This window comes from Thamnophis sirtalis, unplaced genomic scaffold (genome assembly GCF_051295495.1).
Source record: "Thamnophis sirtalis isolate CommonGarterSnake01/CBP01778 unplaced genomic scaffold, rThaSir2_p1.2 scaffold_6, whole genome shotgun sequence".
NCBI classification, from domain to species: domain Eukaryota; kingdom Metazoa; phylum Chordata; class Lepidosauria; order Squamata; family Natricidae; genus Thamnophis; species Thamnophis sirtalis.
In genome coordinates this window covers 85,364,659-85,392,412 of record NW_028261386.1, presented here as the reverse complement: position 1 = coordinate 85,392,412, position 27,754 = coordinate 85,364,659, and the positions used below count along the sequence as shown (strand labels likewise).

The 27,754-nt window shown below is 38.1% G+C and overlaps 1 protein-coding gene across 4 annotated transcripts in view; it reads left to right on the top strand.

Annotated features, from left to right (window-relative positions):
- The window catches only part of UTRN (utrophin), a 468,873-nt gene that overhangs the window by 389,661 nt on the left and 51,458 nt on the right, over positions 1–27,754 (top strand). For all 4 annotated transcript variants that reach the window (XM_087718331.1, XM_087718332.1, XM_087718330.1 and 1 more), the window contains exons 60-63: positions 12,183–12,244; positions 14,245–14,319; positions 21,012–21,213; positions 24,867–24,952. In XM_087718331.1, coding sequence (XP_087574457.1) covers positions 12,183–12,244; positions 14,245–14,319; positions 21,012–21,213; positions 24,867–24,952 — 425 coding nt within the window. The remainder of the gene's footprint in view (positions 1–12,182; positions 12,245–14,244; positions 14,320–21,011; positions 21,214–24,866; positions 24,953–27,754) is intronic.

Here is a 27,754-nt window from a genome sequence, read left to right as displayed (position 1 = left end):
TTTTGCATTTGACTGATGGTGATTTTGTCAATTTTTAACTGTTTTAAATGTAATTCCAGTGCTTTTGGAATAGCACCCAGTGTGCCAATTACCACTGGAATTACCACTGCTGGTTTGTGCCATAGTCGTTGAATTTCGATTTTTAAGTCCTGGTATCTTGCGATTTTTTCATGTTCCTTCTCGGCGACCCTGCTATCACCTGGTATTGCGATGTCTATGATTGTGACCTTATTTTTCTCAACCAGTGTGATGTCTGGTGTATTATGCGCCAGTATTTTGTCGGTTTGTATACGGAAATCCCACAAGATCTTGACCATCTGATTTTCGGTGACTTTTTCAGGCTGATGTTCCCACCAGTTTTTTGCTGTTTTGATATTATAATTTTTGCACAAATTCCAATGGATCATTTGTGCTACTGAATTGTGCCGCAATTTATAATCAGTCTGCGCGATTTTTTTACAGCAGCTGAGTATGTGATCAACAGTTTCATCAGCTTCTTTGCAAAGTCTGCATTTGGCATCATCAGAGGATTTTTCGATTTTGGCCTTAATGGCATTTGTGCGGATAGCTTGTTCTTGCGCAGCCAGGATTAGTGACTCTGTTTCTTTCTTTAATGTACCTGTTTTTAACCATAACCAAGTTTGTTCACTGTCCACTTTATCTTTTATTTTTTCCAGAAATTGACCATGCAGTGCTTTGTTCTGCCAACTCTCCATTCTTGATTTTATCACATCTTTTCTGTATTCTTGTTTTGTCTGTTGGGCCTTCAGTAGATTTTTGTTCTTTACTTCGATTAATAGATGTTCTTGACTTTCTTTTAAATAATCAGCCAGTGCATGTTTTTCCTCTTCAACTGTTTGCTTCACTTGTAGTAATCCTCTGCCACCTGATTTTCGGGGCAGATATAGTCTATCAGTATCACCACGTGGATGTAAACTGTAGTGCATTGTCATTAGTTTCCTGGTTTTTCGGTCCAAAAGGTCCAAATCAGCTTGTGTCCAGTTAACTATGCCAGCTGTGTATCTTATAACTGGTATTGCCCAGGTATTTATGGCCTTGATTGTATTTCACCATTCAATTTAGATTTCAAAATTTTCCTAACTCTGTTGGTGTACTCTCGCCTGACAATAGTTTTTACTTCTCCATGCTTGATGTTATCCAACTGCAGAATGCCTAAGTATTTGTAGGCTTCATTTTCTTTGCATTTAATTAGTTGGCCATTGGGCATTTCAATTCCCTCAGATGCAGTGATTTTGCCCCTTTTTATGGATACAGTGGCGCATTTTTCCATGCCAAACTGCATTGAAATATCGGTGCTGAATACTCGGACTGTATTTGTCAATGATTGGATTTCTATTTCTGACTTTCCATAGAGTTTCAAATCATCCATATATAGTAAATGCGAAATTTTTTCAGCTTTTTTGGCTGTTTGGTAGCCTAATTTCATTTTTTTTAAGATTACTGATAGTGGGATCATTGCGATGATGAAGAGAAGAGGTGAAAGTGAATCACCCTGGAAAATTCCTCGCTTGATATTAACCATTCCGTAGCTCTCATTCCCTACTGCCAACTCAGTTCTCCATTGTTTCATTGCCTTTTCAGTAAAGGATGTAATATTTTTGCTAATGCCAGTTGTTTCTAAGCATTTTATGATCCAACTATGTGGCAGTGAGTCAAATGCCTTTTTGTAATCAATTCAGACCATATTCAAGTTCGTTTTTCTGTTCTTACAATTTTCTAATATCATTTTATCAATTAGAAGCTGATCTTTTGTGCCCCTGCTCCTTCTTTTGTTGCCTTTTTGCTCTACTGGCAAGATGTTGTTTGTTTCCAAATAATCCATCATGTTATCTGCAATAATGCCTGTGAGTAATTTGAAGGTTGTTGGTAAGCATGTTATTGGTCTATAGTTTTCAGGTGTTGTTCCTTTAGTTGGATCTTTCTGAATTAAGTATGTTTTTCCAGTTGTCAACCATTCATCAATTTGGCCCTTTTGTAAAATTTCATTCAGTTGCCTGGCCAATATTGCATGTAAACTGGTCAGATATTTGAGCCAGAAACCATGTAATTGGTCCTTTCCAGGTGATGTCCAATTCTTTACCTTTTTAACTCGATTTTTGATCATCTCAGTTGTTATTTCTAATACTTGCATTTGTTTGTTGCCAATGCTTTTCTCAAAGTCATGTATCCACTTTGCTTCCTTGTTGTAGTCCTTTGCATTTTCCCACAATTCTTTCCAGAATTCAACTGTGGCCTGCTTTTCTGGTTTTTCACTTTTGGTGTCACCATTCACATTAAGACTTTGATAAAAACGCCGTTGGTCTGATCGAAATTGCTGATTTTGTTTATATTGGATGATTCGTGCCTCATATCTTTCAATTTTTCTAGCTGTTGCTGTTATCTGCTGTTTTACAATCTCTACAGCTTCATTGATGTTTCTTGTATCCAATCTATATCTTCTGATTAGCCGATCTATGATTTTGTTGTTTTTAAGCCGTTGCTCATGCATGTTCTTTAAGTTACTAGCATCTGCCCTTAATTTTTTGATTTTTTGTTCTAGACGGATTTTCCACTTTGGCTTTGATGCTTTTTCTGTTGTGTGACTAGGTACTTTAATTTTAATGCCTAGTTCATTAGTGACTATTACAGCTGCGCTGTACATTAACTGGTTTGTTTCCAAGATGGATCCCGGTTCAATTGTTGAAAACACTGCATTAACCATTTTCATGATAGGGGCCAAAATTTTCTTAGGCACAGTTTTTAGTGATTGTAAACGTTGCCTTTCCTCATTAAGCAGAAAATGCTCCATGATCTTATCCTTCAATTCTTTTTGTTTTTGAGTTAGTTCATCAGTTGGTTCAGTGATAACTGGTTCTAGTGGTGGTGATGTTATTTCCTCCCTGAGAGCTTCTTCTGGGAGTTCTACTATAGTGTCTTTAGTTGTGTCTTGAATATCAGTTATTTCCGCTTGTGATATTGTTTTTTGGGTTTTGCAATTTGTCTGAATTTCCTCATGTTCAACTTCACTAAATACTTTATTCCGTATAATAAATCGCCTTTGATCTGCTAGTCGTTGTTCGCTAACATTTGAATCTGGATATTGTTGTTTCCATAATTCATACATTCGCTTTAAATATCCTCTTTTTTCTGGCTCTGAGTTGTAGTAACAGGCCATTATGGCACGGTTTTCATCTGCACTATATTTTTGTCGTTTTGTTGGCTGGTCCACTTGTAGCCCACTTGTCGATGGATGTCCAGGGACCCCAACATCCGCCGCGGCCCTTGTTAACCCGCGCGACGACCGATGCGGTATGGAATTCTTATTCCTTTTTTTTCACCATATTGTATGGGTTGGCGGGGGTTTTTTTACGGGACCAGATGCCAACCTGATCCCAACCTTCCTCCTTTCTCATCCGGGCTTGGGACCGGCAACGGCGGAGTTATTATTATTATTATTATTATTATTATTATTATTATTATTATTATTATTAACGATAAGGTCAGTTTTGACTCACTAAGCAATTCTAAAAATGGATGGTTTTGTACAGCAGTCAGGGCTTTGTAGTTGGTGGGAGAAAGCTATAGTGCATTGCATGTAATTATAGAATGGAAGATATGAAGGGATCTTACAGACAGTCTAGTCTGCGAGTGTCAAACTCACTGCGTCATGTTGCCGCCACATGACATTTCGCAACATTTTCCCCATTTGTGGAGCTGGGATGGGCATGTCTTGCATGTGACGCATTTGGCCTGCGGGGCCACCAGTTTGACACTCCTGGTCTAGTCCAACTCTCTGTCCAGTTAAAGAATCTTCTACACCAGCATCCACAAAAGGTGTCCAAGCAGCCTCTCTTTAAATATCAGCAATGATGTATAGTTGACTGTCTTTTGATGAAGTTCCATATCTTGATCATCTTATCTGAATCTTGAAGGTTAGTTAAATAATTTATTCTGGGTCCATAACATGGATTTTTGGGGGGCCACCTTTTAAATTTTGTGCACAGAACCATGACATGGAGTTCAGCTTCTGCCAAAATACTTCAGATACAAGGAAAAGGAACTGCCCTTTTGAAAGGATATGTAGTCATGTGCCTTTATTTGATTCAGTTCAGAGTTGCTTTCCCCCCCATTCTTAATCTCTTTCTCATGTTCAGTGATAATTGTTTTTATGCTTCTGTCATTTATGTGCTCCATTTATTGACCACACATCAGGAGATCAAAGAGACAGAGGGTAGTTTTTCAACTGTCAAATTTGGATGCTTTTAAGGAAAGCCGAAAATGAGTTGATGAAAAATAGACCCATGAGGTCCAGCATAATAAGCAGGAATAAAAACATCATGTTTATACAGCCAGAAAAAAAATCACTGATTTACTGCTATTTGTAACAGACGTGATCAGTTTAGATAAATGCCTATCAGAATAAGAAACTGATTTCTCTAAGCCAATTTTATATTAAATGAATGTTATATGCTTATGGCAAACATATCTGAATTATAGCAAAACTTATTACAGTTTTATTTTTAAATTTATTATGTGAAACTAAACAGCAGAATAACTATCAAATCAGTCAATCTTTATTACAGCCAAAGAACCAGCATAAGAGGATGGAGTACAATCATTAATAAAAGTTTAGAAGTATAATAAGTAAAAGGCAAAAAACACATACAGTGGGACCTTGTAATCCGTTCCAGGACTTCGCTTGGCACCTGATTTGGTCATGACCAGAAGCAAGACAAACTCCGCATGCGCACACATACAAAAAATGGCACGGAATGGAAAATTGTAGTGGCAGGGAAAATTGTCGCAGCTGTGTTTATTTGGCACCCACTCATGACATGAGTGAAACATTTAGCAGATTTTTCAGTCGTCACCCGAATTGTTTGTCATATGAGCCATTCAGGACCCTAGGTCCCACTGTACGGTATGTGAAAGCTATCTAAAATATATAAACTGAAAAGTAAAAGTGTATATTAAAATGTAAAAAAATATTAAAAAATTAAAAAGTCAGAATCTCAAAAAAGACATTGGATTATTAAAATAGTACAGGGGAATATTAGAGAGGTGGGGGGAAGCACCCTATTATGGCATATAAGTAATCATTGAGTCTAATTTGTAATGCTGAATCCCAAATATGAGCCTAAAATGTTCATCTCGCAGATTTTAGGGTACACAGACCTGGCAGAGCTGTAGGTTGTAGCAAGGTTGGTATTCAAAAACTGCATGGAATGTTCCATGCACCCTGGATATTTTTGATGCAATTGTACAATAAGACTATTATAAATATTTATAGTACAGCACTGGAGAAGTATATGCTTTGTTGTTTCTATGTATCTAGAGATGTAGGGGCATAGCTGCTCCAAATAGGGAGTCTTCCTTTCTGGACCCTCAAGGATGGCTGAAGTGAAGATATGGACCATCAAGGATGCTTAAGAGCTTCCATTTTGGGTGCCTCCCTCATGGAGGTAGGTTGCCAAAGTTCGTACTTGCTGCCAAAGTTCAGATTTATAGTTAGGACAGACAGATACTCTGTATCTGTTATGCATTGTTTGATGCTTTGCCCTATCATAACCCATGCTAAGTAGAATTATTCAGGAAAGGTCTAAAAATTACATTGCTATTCTATCCCGCCCTCCAAACAAATAATAATTCATTGCCTGTACTTAGGAGGCAAAACCATGGATTTATGTTTCAGAAAGACAAATCCCAGATGAGTGCTGGGCGAAAAAATCCTAACATGAAGAGTAATTAAGCAATTAAACCAATTAATTACCCATGGACCCTTGTGGCTTGCATGATTAAGACACTGGGTTGGAGATTAGTAAACTCGCGTTTGAGACCCAAGTGCTGCTGTGGAGTGGGGTGAGTTCCTGTCCTTCACTCCTGCTCCCAACTGGGCATCCCCCAGGCAATGATGATGTCACTGGCTTAATCCTCTCAACCTGGAAGTGCTTTGGTGCTTCTGACATGAGTGCAATGCAATTACCCATGGAGGTTGTGACTTTCCCTTCAGTTTAAACAAGGGCTTTTGAAGCTTTTGAGTTGCTTTTGTTTGGATTTTTGAACGGAGTGGGGTGGTTGGACTCAGTGGTCCGTTCCAAGAGTCTGTGACCCTGTGACCAGATATTATATGATTCTTGCATGACCATGCATTTCAAACATCTTAAGCCTTACTTCCAATATTTTGTAGAGTCCTTGACTCTAAGATTTGAACTGGGTATGTTTGGGTTTGGAGTATTTATCCTTTAAAATATTGTGTGGATAAGGTGTTGAGCAAAGCCTGAGTCTTTCAGTTACCATAAGTTTATAAGTTTAATAACATTTATATGCCTCCCAATCCCGTAGGACTCTGGGCGGCTTACAGTACAAAAATAATCAAAAAAGAAAGTAAGATACAGGGAGGAAAGATAGAGATAAAATACAACACATCATGCATTCCATTCTGAATGGGGCTGGACCGTATTTTGGGGTCAACAGCCCCAGGCCTGCCGGAACAGCCAGGTTTTAATGGCTTTCCGGAAGGCCGAGAGAGTGGGAAGGGTCCGGATCTCTGCGGGTAGATCATTCCACAGGGCCGGGGCAGCTACAGAGAAAGACCTCCCCCGAGTAGTTGCCAACCGGCATTGCTCGATCGACGGTACCCGGAGGAGGCCCAGCCTGTGGGATCTTATGGGTCGTTGGGAGGTATGTGGCAGGAGGCGATCCCGCAGATATCCAGGTCCCAAGCCATATAGGGCTTTAAAGGTAATGACCAGCACCTTGAAGCGCGTTCGGAGACTAATAGGAAGCCAGTGCAGCTCGCGGAAGACAGGTGTAGCATGGGTGTACCTAGGTACACCCGATATCGCTCGCGTGGCCGCATTCTGGACCAATCACTTTAAAATAACAGACAGGGATGAAAATAATGAATGAAGAGAATGAAAGTTCATGTTGGATGTTTTAGAAAGGACAGGGGTGCCTCAGCACTATGAAAAGTTATTGCAGGAAGAAGCTTGGAAAATAAATTTTTAGAGACACGAGAAGCTTGCCTTTGGAAACCTGTTTTTATGATGTTGTAAAGCTACTAGCATCTTCCTTGCAATTCATCAAGGCCAATGAGATGTTTTATCTATATCTTAGATAAATTTTATGATGTTACCCTTAAAATTCAGAAAAGAAATACATTGTTGTTAGTGGCAACATAAATCTAACATTTTGCTTTGTACCTTATGTTGTCGTTAGTTGCAAAGTCGTGTCCAACCCATCGCGACCCCATGGACAATGTTCCTCCTTCGTGTCCTCTACCATCCTCTGGAGTCCATTTAAGCTCACGCCTACTGCTTCAGTGACTCCATCCAGTCACCTCATTCTTTGTCATCCCTTTCTTCTTTTAGCCTTAATCTTTCCCAGTATTAGGCTCTTCTACCTTATAGCAGTTAACAAAGAAGTTTTAGTTTGCTAACCAGTTTTTACTACATTATGCTTTCTCTTCTGATAGTGATAGGACTAGTCAGGAGCACATGTAAAGGTAGTCAACCCACTGAATAATTTTTGTTTGTTAAAATTTAATCCTGTAATCAACAAATAATATTTTGTGTGAAAGAATTGAATAAATATGAAACATATTACTCAGCATTAAATAAGAGCATATTTCTGTTTTTTCCCTCATTAGTGGCAAACAAAATAGCTTATTAAAAAAAGGCATTTAACTCTCCACTTCCTTATGTTTATCCAGAAAATTCTATTAATCTCTCCACTGATTGATAAGTCACAGTAAATAGTTTTAAAGCTACATTTTTATCAGAAATTGCTAAAAAGAAATGAAATATAAATCTGAAATAAGATAATAGCTTATTATCTTAAGAGTATTAGCAGGATCAGCTAGACTGGAACTGTGTTGCTAAGTTATCTGACAGTTACTTGAATTGCAGCAGGATAGACAGAAACAAAATAAATTTCTTTTAAACAGAATTATTTATTTATTTACAGGCAAAAACATTGATTAAATGTTTAAAAATAACAGCTAACAAAGACATTCTGTATTCTAATGCAGAGAGTTGGAAAAATAGATGCTACTTCCATTGCAGAATAGTTTATAGTGCCTGGGAAGAAAAGTATGCAACAAGAAAACCTCAAAATGGGGAAGAAAATGTAGGTGCCTTCAAAATTCTGCACTGTTTATAAATGTAGGGCTATAGGAATTATCACACTCTTATACTAGCACCATATGAAGAGTCAAAAAAGGCCTGCAGAGAAACGTACATCAACAGCACAAAACTTAAATTGTGACACATAGATATAAAAGAATAATCTTCCTTGAGTGAGTGACTTGGCATTGATTGATATAGAGATTATATTATCTTATTACTTGGACTGCTCTTTATAGGTACATCATAATATATAATTATGTTAAGTCTGAATGCTATAAGTAATGCGTGAAAGCAATCCTAAGCCTCCTAGGTCAGTGGCTGAAGAAATTAGAATGGCAGGGTGATAGAACTCCACTAAATGAAGGGGAAGAAAGCTTATGTCCTAGGAAATAAATTACAGTTTCTGAGCAATTTTTCAAGCCATCAGCAATTTAGTGCAATAGGACATTAAGGAGACAGTTTGGGAATCAGTGAATCCACAGCCAATTTGTTTTCTTTAGACAAACTGATTGGCTATATCAACTGAATTAGCAGCCGAGTAATACAGCACTGGTGCGATATTACTTTATTTGGGTGGAACTGAGCAATGAAGATGGATGTAAAGATTGGGGAGTAAATGATCGGTTAAAAGTGGAAGTAGGGATGGCCAAAAACCCTCTGGAGGATTTGCTACCTCTGGAGGGAACTCTATTCTTCTTTTTGATATCAATAAGAAATATATCACAATTTCTTTCTAACCATGGCTGAAAATTTATTTCCTCATAAATTGTGGCCATCAACATTATTATTTAACTGAGTGTATCTCATTATTGGAGCAGGTTTAAAGAGACAATATAATGCATTGCTTCATTAAATAATACTTAATTTGTTAACATATATTCAATTTATGAACATTGTATCATATTGGATGTTTGAATTTTTTTTTTTAAAAAAAATGAGCTACTGTATCTAATGAAATTAGTGTTCCAGAAATGCTGAAATAAAATAGTATACAGATGTATTATTTGAAGGAGGTAATTGATCGGTTACATCGATCAATTACCGACCACATTTGTTCCTAACCTGGTGTTTCTGGTCTTCCATTGGTGCATTCATTGCTACTGAATCTGAGTCCATCCACCTTGCTGCTGGTCATCTTCTTCTTGTCGTTCCTTCTACCTTTCCCAGCATAAGAGCCCCAGAATAAAAGCTTTCTCCAGAGAGCTCAGTCTTTGCAAAATGTGATCAAAGTAAGATAATTTGATCACTCATGCCTTGAATAAGAGCTCTGGGTCGATTAGTTTGATGATCTAGTTGTTTGTTTTCTTTGCTGCTGTCCATGGTATTTCAGGAGTTTTCTCCAACACAAAAGGGTCAATACATTTTCTATTCTGCTTCCTCAAAGTTCAACTTTCATTTCCATAAAGTATCATAGGGACTAGCATTGCTTGCATGTTTCTGATTTTTGTAGATGTAGACATATAACTGCCTCTGAATATATTTTCCAAGGCTTCCCTGGCTGTTGTAACAAGTGCTAATCTGTGGCTTATTTCTTGACTGCTTGCTCCTTTAGTGTTGATCCTAGAAGGCAGAAGCTATCCAGCACTTCAATAGCTTCATTGATAATTCTGAGATTATCACTTTTCTACCTATGATCATTAGTGTGTTTTTAATATTTCATTTTAATCCTACGCCCCTCCCCCCAAATTGTGGTGCTTAACTTTTATCACTAGGACTTGCAGATCCTTTACAGTTTTCACTATCAGGGTAATGTTTGTTTGTTTGTTTGTTTGTTTATTCATTTGCAAATTTTATAGGCCACCCAATCCCGAAGGACTCCAGGCGGTTTACAAGCAAAAAGAAAAAAGAAATAATAAGAAATAAAGGAAAGACAAATTTAAAAACATCACACATGCACTCAATCTGATCGGGGCTGGACCTCAACAGTGAAGTCAACAGCCCCAGGCCTGCCGGAATAGCCAGGTTTTAACAGCTTTTCTGAAGACCATGAGAGTGGGCAAGGTCCGGATCTCTGGGGGTAGCTCATTCCAAAGGGTCGGAGCAGCCACAGAGAAGGCCCTCCTCCGGGGAGCCGCCAGCCGACATTGTCTGGCTGATGGCATCTGAAGGAGGCCCACCCTGTGGGATCTCACTGGCCACTGGGAGGTATGTGGCAGTAGGCGGTCTCGCAGGTACCCTGGTCCTAAGCCATGTAGGGCTTTAAAGGTAATAACCAGCACCTTGAATTGCGTCTGGAGACCAATAGGAAGCCAGTGCAGCTCGAGGAGGATAGGTGTAACGTGGGTGTACCTTGGTACACCCAATATCGCTCGCACGGCTGCATTCTGGACTAGTTGCAGTCTCCGAACACTTTTCAAGGGCAGCCCCATGTAGCGCGCATTGCAGTAGTCGAGCCTTGAGGTGACAAGGGCGTGAGTAACCGTTTGGAGTGCCTCCCGATCCAAATAGGGCCGCAATTGGTGCACCAGGCGAACCTGGGCAAAGGCCCCCCCTAGTCACTGCCGACAGATGGTATTCCAATGTCAGCTGTGGATCCAGGAGGCCCCCCAAATTGCGGGCCCTCTCTGAGGGGTGTAAGTTCTCACCCCCAGGATTAAGGATGGACTATCTGGGCTGTCCTTCGGGGGCAGCATCCACAGCCACTCAGTCTTGTCGGGATTGAGTGCAAGTTTGTTCACCCGCATCCAGATCCTGATAGCTTCCAGGCATCGGCACATCACGTCCGCCGCTACACTGAGCTGGCACGGGGCAGAGAGATACAATTGCATATCATCTGCATATTGATGGTATTTAACCCCATGCTGTCGAATGATCTCTCCCAGCGGCTTCATGTAGATGTTAAATAGGAGGGGGGACAGGACCGAACCCTGTGGCACACCACATTTAAGGGGCCTAGGGTCGACTTTTGCCCCCCGACCAACACCGACTGCAACCTGTCGGAGAGGTAAGAGGAGAACCACAGTAAAACGGTGTCTCTCACTCCCACCTCTTCCAGCCGTCGCAGAAGGATACCATGGTCGATGGTATTGAAGGCCGCTGAGAGGTCAAGGAGCACCAGGATAGAGGAATGTCCTCTATCCCTGGCCCGCCAGAGATCAACAGTCAGTGCGACCAAAGCGGTTTCTGTGCTGTACCCAGGCCTGAACCCAGACTGAAAGGAATCTAGGTAATCCGCTTCATTCAAGGTCCGTCGGAGTTGAAGCGCCACCACCTTCTCAACAACCTTCCCCAAAAAAGGAAGGTTGGAGACAGGACGATAGTTCTTAAGAATAGCTGGGTCCAGAGAAGGCTTCTTGAGGAGGGGTCTTACCACCATGTTATCAAAATAGTGTCATCAACCAATAGCCTATTGGTATTTATTCCTGTCTGTTGCTAAGCAAGACAGTTGTGAAGTGAGTTGTGCTCCATTTTGCAGCCTTTTATGCCATTGTTGTTCAGCGAATTACTGCAGTTGTTAAATGAGTCATGTGGTTGTTAAGTGAATCTGGCTTCCCCATTGACTTTGCTTGTCAGAAGGTGCAAAAGGTGATCACATGAACTGGGACACTTCAACCATCATAAATATGAGTGAGTCAGTTGCCAACCATCTGAATTTTGATTATGCGACCATGGAGATGCTACAAAGGTCATCCGTGTGAAAAACAGTGATAAGTTACTTTCTTCAGTACTGTTGTAACTTTGAATGGTCACTAAATGAATGGTTGCAAGTCAAGGACAGTGTGTACTAAAAATAATAAAAAGCTGAGAAATGTAGAGGCATGATTCAAAGAACTAATCATATTCCATAAAGATATTATAATACATGTTCTTCAGAAAAGAGATCCTGCCATTATAGTAAAAACTACTTGCTAAATCCCCCATGTCTCAATGGTGACTTATCATTTCATGTTGGGTAATTGATACATGTATTTACAATACATAAATTTGAAACTTGTTTCAGTATAGCTCCATAACTGAAATTTAGCCATTGTTAACAATATAACTGTTGTTGCACATTGTTTATTGCATTTTTGCTTCCAGGTGATTGAAAATAATATTCATGTTTCTTTCTTGCAGTCATCAAACTCAAACAACATCCTGGGATCATCCTAAAATGACTGAACTATTCCAATCATTATGTAAGTGCCCTTAAAACTGAAGCCTCTTCATGTGCAAAAGTGCAGTTTATGCCACATAAACAGGATACAAGTTACCCTATACTTTGTGATAGTATCATTCGTGTTAATTGTTCTTAAAGTCAAATTACATTCTTGTACTTTTTTCACTATATGAAATGTGGTCCATAAGGACATTGTACCTCCTTAATAATTACCAGGTTTAGTTTACTGATTGTACACCTTCTAGTTAAAGAAAGGTATGTTGTAGTTTAAACAGAATTTTGATGCAATTGTTATATTTATTCCTAAAAAAAATGCCATAGTATCCCATGCATTTGAATATAATATATTTCAAACCATGCTTGATGACCCTCTAAGGAATATAATTTGGCTAGTGCTTTTTTAATAATAAATTCAAGGTATAAGAACTTCATTATAGCAATAGAACTTAGACTTATATACTGCTTCATAGTGCTTTACAGCTCTCTCTAAGCGTTTTACAGAGTCAGCATATTGCCCCCAACAATCTGGGTTCTCATTTTACCAATCTTGGAAGGATGGAAGGTTGAGTCAATCTTGGGTTGGTCAGAATTGAACTCCTGGCAGTCAGCAGAATTTGCCTGCAATACTGCATTCTAACGCCTGCACCACCATGGCTCTTTTATCAAAGCAGTACATTACTTTTAGAATCGAGAGTTGTGGAATGGTAATGTGCTGAGTTTAGGACTAGAGACTCTTAGTTTTAAGTCTGCCTCAGCCATGAGGTATATGTTTTGAAGTAGCAAAGCCAGCAAAATAGAGTGAGAGTGTTTAAAAGTTATAGGCTATTCCAGATAGTCTTTTTAAAAGAGTTTTAAAACATTAGAATTGCTACTTTATTGGATACTTTAATTTATCTCATATGCATGTGCATAACATTCTTTCCTCTCCCCGACCTGTATCATCCCAATTGAAATCCTACATCAGTTTAACCATTTCATGTATATGAACTACAGTTCACAAAATTGTACGTCTTTTAATAAAACCATTATTATGAAAAGGGGATACTTGATTCCTTCTAAATCTCAGTCATGGATGTTCACAAGTTAATTTTAGGCCCGTCATCTTCTCCTAGCTCAATCTTTTTCATTTTTTTACAAAAATGAAAGAAGGAATATATGCCTCTTCAATTTTCTGTACAAAAGTCTGGAAATAAACATTCTAAGTATAGCCATCAAGGATTTCTGTTGAATGCATTATTAACACTTCTTATCTGGCTATTGAAATTAAGAATCATGCAGTTCAAGATTAATCACGTGGCCCTTTTCCATAGAATTCAATTCTAATGGGAAGTTGCTTCCAGTGTGTGTTTATCAAACTTTTGACTCTGAACACCTGGATCTGTGAAAGTTGTTACTAGGAACCTCTGATGATCTTATAAAACATATGCTACTGGAGCAGGGCAGAATGTAATACTAAAGATCAAGGTCTCATTAATTTCTGAAAGGCTTAGGATTGGCCACTGTAGCATCTCTAAGGGTTGTCACTAAAAAAGAAACACCTCCACTATATTTGACTTAATTTTAATTGAATCAGATCAATTCACTTTTATCTATTACCAAATAGGGAGTCTTATCTATTACTTTGTTCTGATCAATTTTTGAAATACAAAAATTGTATACCTGTCTATGGTATGTTAAAGCAACTAGCCTGTTTTGTATTGTAATAAATTGTTTTTCCTCATCTGAATTCATTCATGTAAATATTACTATGATGTTCAAAGTAAAATTGTCTAAAATGTTAAACACCTGCCATTATAGATTTTTTTTTCCTTTTTTTTCTGAACAGGAACTAACTTTAAACCTCTCATTTGATTTCTGGTGTTGCATTCCTATTTTCTCTTTTTCTCTTAATTAAGAAAAGAATCAACTATTGATTGATGCACTATTGGATGCATTTTGTTAAAACCAACAAGTGTTTGATGGTATTGGATTAATGCTTCCTTAGAATATATTAATTTTCTCTTCTTTGGCTTTTTTTAGCTGATTTGAACAACGTGCGTTTTTCTGCTTACCGTACAGCCATCAAGATCAGGAGACTACAAAAAGCTTTGTGTTGTGAGTATGCCTTTCAAAATTCATTATTTATTTATTGTCTCAGAAATCAAAGTTATGCTGAAGAATCTGGAGGTAGTTTCTTAAGCTTCATATTTTGATATTCAAAATGTTAATTCTAATCACTCCTAGCCTGAATCACTCTTCACCTAATTTACATCACTTGTGTCATTGTTTTGGAATGACAGTGATTCATACTCTTATTTCTTTGAGTTTAAATGCCTGGAAGGCACATGTTATGGAATGACTGCTTTACAAAGATTCAGAAAGCCCAGTTGTTTCCAAATGCAACAGCCCAGCTGCTGATGGGAGTAAGCTGCTGCAGTGGCATAACAACTTCTGCTGTGGAATCCATCCATCTTCTGCATTTAACTGGAGGCAAAATGCTTTAGGACACTTCCTCCAGTGAAGTTTGTTGAACTGGACTTAGAGGCAGGTCTTCTTGGTAATTGCCCCCATTCCTTAAAGCATCTTTCATCAGAGGTCCAAAATGGCTTCTTTTAGCCTGTCATTCTGGGAGGCTTTTACAATTATTTTCTTTTGGTGAGTCTCCAGAGTTTTATTGTGCACTTGCATGTCATTGCTGGTAGGATGAGATATTAACTTTATTTATTTGAGTTTTATATTAGTTTCTGATCTATGGCTAATTCGTTTTTATGAATGCAATCCATCCATATATCCAAAAAGGATATAAATCATTTTGAATTTCATGGTATACAAACTGTAAATCAGTAAATAAATAACAAATGTGGTGCCCGGGAAATGTATGGCTGGTACAGTTCCAAGCAATTAAGGTAGGTAGATAAATGAGAAGAAGAGGGCAAGATAGTATAGAAAGAGCTGTTTCCAATTCCTTTTGGAGCAAAATATATGTTGGGGTAGGAAAAAATTTAGATGCCACGTCATATTGTCTACTACGTAGAGGAACGTAAGAGCCGAGGTGGCACAGTGGTTAAATGCAGCACTGCAGGCTACTTCAGCTGACTACAGTTCTGCAGTTCGGCTGTTCAAATCTCACCGGCTCAGGGTTGACTCAGCCTTCCATCCTTCCGAGGTGGGTAAAATGAGGACCCGGATTGTTGTTGGGGGCAATATGCTGACTCTGTAAACCGCTTAGAGAGGGCTGAAAGCCCTATGAAGCGGTATATAAGCCTAACTGCTATTGCTATTGCTATAACAGCATGCAATAGGGAAATTCCCTTGCTATTTCCTGAAAACAATGAAAACATATATAGTTACATCTTTTAATGAGCTAAATAGCAGTAGACTTATAGCCAGTAGACTTATATACCACTTCATAGGGCTTTCAGCCCTCTCTAAGCGGTTTACAGAGAGTCAGCATATTGCCCGCAACAATCTGGGTCCTCATTTTACCCACCTCGGAAGGATGGAAGGCTGAGTCAACCCTGAGCCGGTGAGATTTGAACCGCTGAACTGCTGATCTAGCAGTAGCCTGCAGTGCTACCGAGCCAAGGTGGCGCAGTTTTTAAATGCAGCACTGCAGGCTACTGCTAGATCAGCAGGTCAGCGGTTCAAATCTCACCGGCTCAGGGTTGACTCAGCCTTCCATCCTTCCGAGGTGGGTAAAATGAGGACCCAGATTGTTGGGGGCAATATGCTGACTCTCTGTAAACCGCTTAGAGAGGCCTGAAAGGCCTATGAAGCGGTATATAAGTCTACTGCTATTGCTATTGCTATTGCTGCATTTAACCACTGCACCACCTTGGCTCTTATTTTATTTTGGATTCATGGTAGTAGGTTATACTTTTAAATAAACACATTTTTTTCCTTTTAAAAAGTAATCTCTGAATCTGCAGAACATAATCTCTCAAGAGATTAGCCAGAATCGGGTAGCAAGAGTGGTATTTGGCTAATGTTAACATTATTGAAACATCCAAATATACCTAGAAATCCACAGCTGTCTTTTTCAATCTCTCAGCTGTTTATTTATTTATTTATTTTATTTATTTATTTGACTTATATACCGCTTCATAGGGCTTTCAGCCCTCTCTAAGCGGTTTACAGATTTTTTAGCAAATTGAGTCAGCAACTTGCCCCCACAGTCTGGGTCCTCATTTCACCCACCTCGGAAGGATGGAAGGCTGAGTCGACCTTGAGCCGGTGAGATTTGACCCGCTGAACTGCAGATCACAGTCAGCTGAAGTGGCCTGCAGTACTGCACCCTAACCACTGCGCTACCTCGGCTCTTATTTTATTTTGCTTAGCAGCACCCAAATCTTCTGCTTTTCTTCTATCATGGATTACACTGACAATTTATGTTCACAAAGGCAAATCAGGTTTCCAAAAGCTATCAACTTGGTATTTACACAGATAGCTGAAACTGCCATAGTATATTCTTTTCTGTATTACATAGTGTGAATGCAGCCATAGGGATAATTAAATGTAAATCCACTACAGAAATCCCCCCATAATATATAGTTCAGTAAAGTAAACAAAAGGGATAAGACAATTTTATTGTCATTTACCTGTATGCAATGACACACTTTAAAATGAAATTTGTATGCCCAGCTCTCGAAATAAGAAACATCCCACATTGAACAATGTCATCCAAAATATAAAACTTGAAATATATGTAAAAAGCAGATGGATGGACAGATGGCTAGACAGTCAATTGGTTAGCTTGGTCTAGTGGTTCAGGCACCAGTCTAGAAAGCAGAAGACCATGAGTTCTTGTCCTGTCTTGGCCATAAAAACCAACTGGATGAGCTAAGGTTAATCAACTCTCTCTCAACCCAATTCATCTCATAGGGTTATTGTTGTGGGAGATATAGGAGAAGAAAGAGTGTGTTGGATATATTTGCCACCTTGAGTTATTTGTAAAAATAATAATAGAGGCAGGATACAAGTAAATAAATAAATAATACTGAAAAACATACAAAATCTGTTGTCTGATATTGGCTGGCAACTATTGAATCTCGAACCATTGTGTTCTTGGACATCTGGTCCTTTAAACAAAACTTCTCTCTGATTGTTCATTGAGACATTATTTTGAGATATAAAATGGCACTAGAACTTGTTGAAACATCTAAGTGTTTTGTAGACAGATAATGAAGGAAAGATAGTGGTGAGACACTTCTGGCATTGAGAACTAGGTTAATCACACTTTTATTGTTAGTTTTGTCTTCCCAGAAAAAAAACCCAATGTAAGATTTCCCTGTTCACAGATAAATTACTGGAAATCTCTTTAGCATTGACGTTGTGAAGAATGACTATAAATGACTGAGGTCAAAAATCTTGTTTGGCTGCCAGGCCTCAGTGAATCCAAATCCAATTTTGTTCTTTTAAACTAATCTCTCTGAAGCAGAAATGCTAACAGGTGTCCTTTTTTAAAAAACTTTCCAACAGCTCTGGCAATAAAACATTTTATAATCTCTGCACAGAAATAAGCAGTCCCTTTATTAGTTATTAAATGTATTAAATGCAACAATAGACAGATCTTTAAGCAACACTACATTTACAGTTATTCTCAACATGTTTTTTAAAGCTGGGTAGCCTACCTCTATTTGGGACAGGTAAAGTGAAACAAGTGTTGTATATTTTATTATCAGAAGGCACCAAAAAATAAATTGAAAAACTTAATTTGGGGACTATAATTCTCTAACATGTAAATTTGGATGAACAACTCTGCAGTGATTTCATTTTAGGTGTCACCCAAACCAAGCTGTCATGTATAGTCTGCTGAAATTACATTGAAACAACAATTTCAATTTCTAAGAGTGCCAGGTAGTAAGTGCCTTACAAGTCCAGAATTTCCATTGTTGACAAAGACAGTTGTTAAATGAGTTGTGCCCCATTTTACAACTTTTTTTTTTGCCATGGTGGCTAAGCGGATTACTGGAATTGTTAATTGAATCATGTGGTTCATAAGTGAATCTGGATTTCCCCATAGCCTTTGTTTGTCAGAAGCCATCTGGGAAGGTTATAAATGATGATTGCATGACCTCTGGACAGTGAAATCTGTCATAAATAAATGCCAGTTATCAAGCACTCAGTTTTGATCTCATGACCGTGGGGATAATGCAACAGTTGTGTGAAAACCTGTCATAAGTCACTTTTTTCAGTACCATTGTAACTTGAAATGATCCCTCCAAAATGGTTGTAAGTTGAAGACTACCTGCATAACAATTGCAGAATTCAGAGGCTTTGGGTTAGAAATTATGAAGATGTCTGAAGAATATTGGAGCCTGTGTTGACAATAATATGCTTTAATAAAAATTAATAAAAAGTTACAGTGTTGGTCTATAATAGTTAGAATATGTGTAGCCCCAATACATTTGATGAATACTTGGTTGGGAACAGTGGTGGTATTCAGTAGGTTCTGACCAGTTCTGGAGAACTGGTAATGGAAATTTTGAGTAGTTCAGAGAACTGGTAAATACCACCTCTGACTGGCCCCACCCCCATCTATTCTCTGCCTCCTGGGTCCCAGATGATCGGGAGGGAATGGGGATTTTGCAGTTACCTTCCCTGGAGTGGGGAGGGAATGGAGATTTTACAGTATCCTTCCCCTGCCACGCCCACCACGCCATGCCCACCAAGCCATGACATGACACACACACCAAGCCACACCCACACAACCAGTAGTAAAAAAAATTGAATCCTACCACTGGTTGGGGAAGGCTACTCTAGACTAATTTTTGTCTCACTGGTAAATAATAACAGAAGCAGAAGGATTTGCAATATTTTTCTTATCTAATTTTCAGCACAACTGAATGATAATCCTCCTTGCTTATAACTTAAATTCTCTATAGCTGCAACACTTTTTGGAGTGCTACCTATAATTGGGAATTATGGAGAAAGGAATGCAATTGCCTCCTGAGACTTCTGTAAAAGAAGGGAGTGAGAATTGTGTGAGATAAATACTAACATTGGGATTTTATAGCAATAGCAGTAGACTTATATACCGCTTCATAGGCCTTTCAGGCCTCTCTAAGTGGTTTACAGAGAGTCAGCATATTGCCCCCAACAATCTGGGTCCTCATTTTACCCACCTCGGAAGGATGGAAGGCTGAGTCAACCCTGAGCCGGTGAGATTTGAACCGCTGACCTGCTGATCTAGCAGTAGCCTGCAGTGCTGCATTTAACCACTGCACCACCTTTTATGTATTGCTAGTGCTGCATCAGGGGTAGCAAATGTTTGCCAATGCTTTTCTGCTCTACTATTATAAAGAGCTTTTCTGTCTAATTTCACATCAGTGATATGTAATAATTTATCACTCATCCTAAAACTGGCAAGCTGATCATATAAAAAGGTTTGAAAGAAACTAAATATTAACATTCCAAATGTACATATCAGGTGAAAAGAATGTGAAGATAACACACTGTTTGCAATTTTTTTTAATCGTTTCTAGTAAAAGTTGTCTCTAAAGATTATGGGACCATTTGGCTTCCAGCTTAAATCTTTTTTATCCTCATGAAATGCCTGTCTCCATAATTTAAGACTGCTTGGAGAAAAATTTATAAAGAGCTTTTTTTGTCTTCTATCTCATTGAATAGATGAATCAGTTTTCCATAATCACTATTATAACAACAGGTCCTTTTGAAATTAACAAATATTGTTGTCATCAAAAATGGGAGCTTCCATAATGGATGACTACCACTTCATATGTGCAAAGCATTTTCACATTTTTCCAAGATCATTAAGGGATTTTAAATGATACATAATTTTGCATGCTCTGCTTAGCACTGTTGGATGCCAATATACAAAGCAACTGCTGAATCCTGTTTAGATATCTTTGAAATCAAGATGATTAATGCTTGTTTACATGTTGTACCCAGAAGCCCTCACTGCCACCCCAGTTTAGAATTCTTGGTTATAAATGGTGCTTCTTGTCAGAAACATTAAGTCTTTAACTTTGTCAGACTATCTAGTCTTTTCACCTGTCACAAAGGTTATCTTTTAAAATACCATTATCCTCATTTTAAAGGTTTTAGCTGAGCTTTCATGTAGTTAAAAAGCCTGGAAGATGAAAACATTTTGATCCCATGCCAAAAAGATATCAACATTTTGATCCCATGCCACAAAGATATCAACCTTCTTTTGAAAAAAATATCACTCTCAAACCTGTATGCTTAATTTGGATGATTTCCCAGTAGATGCGCCACTTGAAATAAAGTAAACTGATATACTTGTGAAATAAAACTATTTTCTGTTTTTCTTAAAACTTCTATATATTTATAAATCTTGTTCATGCATGTTATATTATCCTATACGAAAGTACCTTGATATGTTGCATCCTGAGAATTATAATTTAGGGTGCTTTCAAATGTTTAGCCACCCTTAGTGTTATACGCACACAGAATATTATAACATATCTAGAAAAGCAATAAATAGATAAAATGAAAATGGCATACATGACTGAAATTGTGCTGGATAGGGACATGAATGACACAGCATCCTAGCTCAAATATTTCTCATAGCAGTAAACCAAATTTCAAACAAGATAAAATGCTCAATGATTTCTCCATCTACACCTATGAAGCAGATGGCTTTGGACTGTTAAATGCAGACTGCTTACACAAATACTTTTATTTAGCATCCTGAGTTGGAAAATAACTGAGAAAATGCTTCTCGAGCTGTAATATTGCTTTGCTTTGGGGCTTAGAGAACTCATATACTTGTGATAAAAGAAATGTTTTTCAGTTGACACACAAATATATATATATATTGCCAGTGGACCTCTTGGACTTAAACTCAACAAATGAAGCTTTTAAACAGCACAAATTGATTCAGAATGATCAGCTCCTTTGCGTTCAGGATATCCTCAGCTGCCTCACTACGATTTACAGTGGAATGGAAGAGAAGCATGAAGACCTTGTGAATATTCCACTCTGCGTAGATATGTGTCTGAACTGGCTGCTCAACGTTTATGATAGGTAAGTGTGAGATGGTTAGGAAAACCTTGTAAGTGCAACAACGTCCTTTTACTGTTATATGTGGGAAAGATAAAACAAATCCACATATTCTTAATGCTTTTTTAATGCCAATAAAAGTTTACAGAAGTTTACTAACATCTGTTTGATTAATACCTTTGATTACTATTTTCAGAAGGCTAAATACTTTAAATCAGGGGTGTCAAACTCAAGGCACAGCGGTGTCACATGACATATTAGGACTTTTTCTCACTTCGCTAAACCAAGCATGGGCGTGGCCAGCGCATGATGCATCCGGTCCACAGGCCGGGAGTTTGATAGCCCTGCCTTAAATGAAAGCAGATCTAAAGATTATTAGGTGCCTAGTTTTATGGGAAGGAGCCACTGAGATTTGAACACAATTACAGAATTCAACAGGTCCTTGATATTTTGCTTTATGTGGAACCTTGCATAGCCTTTTTATAATTCACTGTTATTTTCCACTTTCTACAGTATGTGTTCAAGCCAATGAACAGTTTTCTCTTTTCCTGTAAAATTCCCCAACAGCAAAATGATTGTGCATAACTTTATCTTAACATTTTTGCTAATGGACTCAGTTTGTTTCTAATTTATCACTTAACATGCTCATGGTTTATATCTTTGACGTATACCATTTTTAAATAATTACCCACCTACAGATGCCATCTGCTTCTCTCATGCTATTAATCTGGAATTTAATTAGCATCTGTAAGACATGCTAACTGATGTTTATGGCCTTTGTAAGACATTAAGTGAAAACAATTGACAGCAACACCTATTGTCTTTTATATTTCTGTCACATTAAGAATTATTTATTCCTCACATTAAGTCAGTAAACAGAACAAAAGTGAAATTGAATATCACTGAGTATTATTTTTCAAATATTCATATATTTTAGAATCCACCTGCTCTGTAAAAATGCTCCAGCTTTAAATATAAGCCTATGAACATTTGCATTGCAAATATGGTTTAAGTATGTAACACTGAAAACATATTAATGTACTGGAGCTAAAGAATAGCATGAGAAGTTAGAATCCTTACCGCCGATTTTCTTCTGGAAGAATTTCCAGCAGTGCCAGACATTTTTGAATGAGGTGAATTGTTTCAAAGAGAGTTGAAAAGAAAAACTGGTTGCCTATAAATGGTATCAAGGGTGTAAAACTCATTTTCATTGAGGGCCACCTCAGGGTTCTCTTTGACCTGGGGTAAGCATGGCCAATTTGATGTCACTCATGTCAGTCCGAGTGCTCTGTCAATAAAAACGGGCTCCTGAGCTCCATTATCAGCTGTGACGGCCTCCTGCAACCCTCTGCCAGTGAAAATGGAGCTCGGGAGGGCCACATGCTGCCTTCCTGAGCTCCGTTTTCACTGGCAGAGGCACTGTGGGCGAGTCTTCGCTGTTTCCAGGGAGGCCTTGCTGGCCAGATCTAAGCATCTCATAGGCTGGATCTGGCCCCTGGGCCTTGAGTTTGACACCCCTGGTATAAATGAATGACCTTGGGAGACAAAATGAGCCACAAACTAGGTAACCATCACACAAAAGGTATCTCTGCCCATGAATACAAAAGGGATATAGAAAGCACTTCAGAAAGGACCCTCTCTAGTTTTCAGGGATCTAAAAGTGACAGAGGTGAAAAACACTTTCAGACTTGCAAGATTCTATTTTGATTTCTGTAACTTTACAATAAAGATAGTGTTCGTAATCATGGTTGCTGTTCTTGTCTAGACTTCTTTGAAGGACTGCGAATCCCTGAAAATCAGATAGAGGACACTAGTAACCTTTTTTACAAATGTGCCTGTAGAACATTTCAAGAAGACTCATTTAGATAACTTCAGAAGCAGATTATTTTATTAAAACTTATTTCTGGCATTGACTGTGAGCTTGTAAATTGTTTGCCCTGTCTCAAGGTTCATATGAGAAACACAGTTAGAAAACCCAAGGTGAAACACAAAACATGGCACTTTCCATCGATCATTGTGCAATCAAAATTTGGTCTGGAATTCAGGTGAATTTGTCCAGGGTCAGTAGCAAGTTTAAAGGTATAGTCAGCCAGACATCATCAGATCTAGACAAAGGATTGTAGGAGATCCAACACAGTGAAGAGTCAATGCATGCAATTGAGATGTCATATGTGTATCATCTACCTGAATTTAGCAGACATTGATCAGAGCTCGTTGCAGAACTATACTACTTAAGATTAATACTTAAGTAGAACATTAATATCGAGGTAGTTTCTTCTCTCTACTGGCTCTTAATAAATATTGCCATAAACAATTGACTGGGCTTTAAGGTTGTAACTCCATAGTGAGTCCTGTTATCTCAATGGCTATGAATCTACTTATAGAGAAGCTCAGTAATGCAGAAAGAGATAATACACAAGAGAAGTTGGGTCAATAACCAGAAATGTGAGTAGATCTGGGTCAATAATTGGAGATATTAGCCCAGAGAAATCCCAAGGCAATCCAAGGTCACAGTAACCATGCTGAAGCACACAATCACAGTCAAGAACAATTACAAGCAGCTCAGGATTAGCACACAATCACAGTCAAGAACAATTACAAGCAGCTCAGGATTAGCTGACAGCTGTCGGCAATACTGAAAGACATTCAGACTCAGGCTTAAATATTGTAATATTGAGTTGAGTCCAGGTATTGGAGTCTTCAAAGTAGTATAATTCTGCAAGATCTCTGTCTCAGATTTCTCTTGCATGTGCTCATCTGCCATTTCCGTGGCCCAGTTGCAAATAGCTCATGGTCTGGTAGTGTTCCGAGGCCTGGCGATTGAGCATTCCTAAAGTGATCTAGTGTTTTTGATAATATTTTTGGAAGTGGTTGGTTATTGCCTTCTTCCTAAGGCTAAAAGGCAATGACTGCCCCAAGGAAGGCAAAACTAGAACTCACAATCTTTTGTTTTATAACCTTTTGCCTTAACCACTTCAGAAAGATCCAGGGACTTATCCAGGTCATTGTCAAGAGTCAAGACTCACTCAAAGGCAAAAAAAAAAAGTGTGGAGGGGAGGGAAGATGAAAGATACTGGTGAACTGTCCAGAGAAAAAGATAGTGTCCAGCAAGTCTTCCTAATTAACTTTCTCATTTGCAAAAGCACTGCTTGACCCATCTCCAACCACACCTGGATGTTCTTCTTTCACTGGTTTTGTTGGCAGTAATGGTTTTGTAAATACCATACTGCATAAGATTGAAGTCATACTGCTAGATGAAATCAGTACTATGCATTTTCTAATTGACATATACACCTAACATTTTTGCTCTAATGTACATACACATCAAAGTCTGTAAAGCTCAGGCAAGGCAAATTGTGCTTTGAAAAATATTAATGTACCCGTAGATACTATAATTTGCATTCACTTGTCATCAGTTCTTGCAATGCAGAGTGTCACATTATTAGGACATGTTGTGATGCTGTACGCTTGAACTACAATGCTTTATAATTAATGTGTTTAAGCTGAATGTAAATATTTAGAGTTTGCACTGAACATTTGTGAAAGAGACTCATTGATATGATTAGTAGCTAATGTCTAGAAATTGAAGTACACCAGGTGTTTTTGCTAGCTCTTTCAATGTTTGAATTAAATTATACCACCTCCTGCCAACTCTTTTAATGCTGTTTCTATAACAGTGCCCGGACTGGAAAAATCAGAGTGCAATCCCTGAAGATTGGCTTGATATCTCTTTCTAAGGGTCTCTTGGAAGAAAAATACAGATGTGAGTATGTTTTAAATATAATTCTGCAAAATCCATAATTTTGCCAAGGTTTGGCAAGAGATGAAGTGGAGTTGTTGCATTTCTCTGTCCTTTCTGTCTGTCTATCCATACTCATAGCCATGCTTGTGTGCGCACACATGCACACTTGTCACTAAATATTACTAAACTGTTAAATTTACATCCCCTTTTGATTCTGTATTTGAAGTAGGGCAATATTCCAATGAAGTCGACATTCCTATAAAATGTTCTGTCAAAATGTAGAATCATTAGTAATTAATTAAATTTATTGACCACAGGCTAACTCCGAGTGTTTTACATCAGTGGTCTCCAACCTTGGCAACTTTAAGAGCTGGCTGAGGAACTCTGGGAGTTGAAGTCCACAAGTCTTAAAGTTGCCAAGGTTGGACACCACTGTCTTATATGACTTTCTTCAGAATTTCCTTCATTGTGTAAGGCACAGGTAATCTATATTCTGCCTCAGAAACCAGTGTGTGCCCCAATACCAGATATTCTGGTAATGTTAAAGGAAACTGACCTATAGCCAAATAGCAGTTTCATTTAGTATTATATGTATTTTCAGCAATGCCTCTGTATAGTGGAGAAGTATCCAGTGGGATAGTAGTACCCAGTGAGGAAGTTTGGTTTTATCAGTATAAATGAATGTTTTGTAACAAAACATAACTTCTATGGAAACCATTTTGTACCCTGTTTTCCTGAAAATAAGACCTCCCCAGATAATAAGCCTAATCAAGCTTTTGAGTGCATGCGCTAAAATAAGCCCTCCCCCCAAAATATTGAAACACAGCAGCAGCCATGAGGTGACCATGCTCGCTGCCTCCTGCACATCAAAAATAATAAGACCTCCCTGAAAATAAGGCCAAGCGCTTATTTTTTTGGGGGGGGGGTCAAAAGAAAATAATACCCTGTCTTATTTTCAGGGAAACACATTAAATGGGTAAGTCTCCTATGGGAAGCATTTTTAATGCGCCATCACACCTTCACATAATTCTAAATATACAGTCAGCTCAAAAGGTCTAGCTCTAGTGTAAATTTTCTGTACGTCCCCCTTCTGCACATACACAGATTGCTATTAGCCATTTCTATTATTTTCCTCACGGGTTGATTATCCAGGAATACGCTGCTATATGAGAAGAACAAATAAGAACTGTGTGCTGTTCTGCAGCACATGATAAGATTGACTTTTTTTCCCTATAGAGTTAAAGAAAATATAGTTTGGGCAAAATTTGTAATTTTATGTATAATTCAGCTGTTAACAAATTTCATTAATTTTAAAGAATGACTTTCAAGTAAACATTTGAGGACAATAAAATAGAAAGAAATAAAGTTACCAGAAAACAGAGGGGGATTTCTATTTATTATAATATTTATAAACTGTCATTTCTCTTTACCTAACCAACCAGTCTTATAAAGTAAAGCAAATAAAATGATTGAATTAGTAATGATCCATCACATTGCAGTGGATTATATGTTCTGTTTTACAAAGTAGATTTGAAGTTTACTGTTCATAGTAACATTGGCCTTTTACATTGTATTAAGCTAAATTTCTATCATAATAGAATTAGTAAATAATAGATGCTAACAGTGGGCACGCAGTGGGCAATTTGTGTAACTCAGATCTGTAGAATACTTAAATAAAATGACATATATTGTTTTTGTTTCTTTGCTAGCAAATGATCCTTTGAGCCATATTTGTTTAATTAAAAAGGACATTCTTTTAAACCCTACTTTGATGTCCCAGTTCTCTTTTCTCAAGATATTGCACAAATTCCACTATTTAATTATTTAGGAAGTTCCTTAAGACTTGGCTTTTTCCCAGGCCTGGAGATAGGGTGTTTGTTAATATTATTATTGTCAATTTGTTCAAGCACTTTATGTTTTAAACCATATTTTTTAAGGTTTTGTGTTTTAAATATTGAAAGCTGCTCAAAGTCTTTTCAGAGTTGGTTAGCTCTGAAAATCCACTCAATCCATCAAAAAAAAGAATAAGTCAATACAACTTGCATATACTGAAAATTATTGGATCGGAAATCAAATAGCCCTGATGGCGCAGATTCTGATTCCTGATTGCCAGTAGTTTGGCAGTTCAAATCTCATTGGCTCAAGGTTGACTCAGCCTTTCATCCTTCCGAGGTTGGTAAAATGAGAACCCAGAATTGTTGGAGAAAATATGCTGACTCTGTAAACTACTTAGAGAGGTCTGTAAAACATTGTGAAGCAGTATATAAGTCTAATAAGTGCTATTGCTATATTCTTAGTATATCTTCCACACTTGGAAAAGGTAACCGCTTAGAGCAGGGATCTTTTGAGGGATACACTGGAATTTGTATAACATGTAGGTGCTCTTGCAAAATAGCTTATAACTAGATACAGCATTTCTCTTTGAAAGAGAAAAGAAAGCAGTTTGCTGCTCTGAGAAGTCACTAGCTGGGCTTGTCTGCTAAATGAAACTAGCTGCTTGTGTTTGCCTGTAACTCCCCAGTCTTGTGTTTACTTGGAAGAACCACCTGTTGGTATCCTTGGAGCAGCATCTGCTGGCTGACAAATAGAATATTCAGAAAGCAACAGTTACTTTTTATTATAAATGTAAACTGTGCACTTGTCTTGTTTGATTCACACAAGATAATCAAGCTAAACAAAGGATATCAAACTTGCAGCTCCCTTTAATATATATTATATTAAATCAACATAAGATGCGCATGTGCAAGATTAGAGATGGCTGCCAGGCGTTTCGCTCCGAACTAATCAGGTGAAAAACGCTGAAAAGCTTCTAAGAAAAACAAC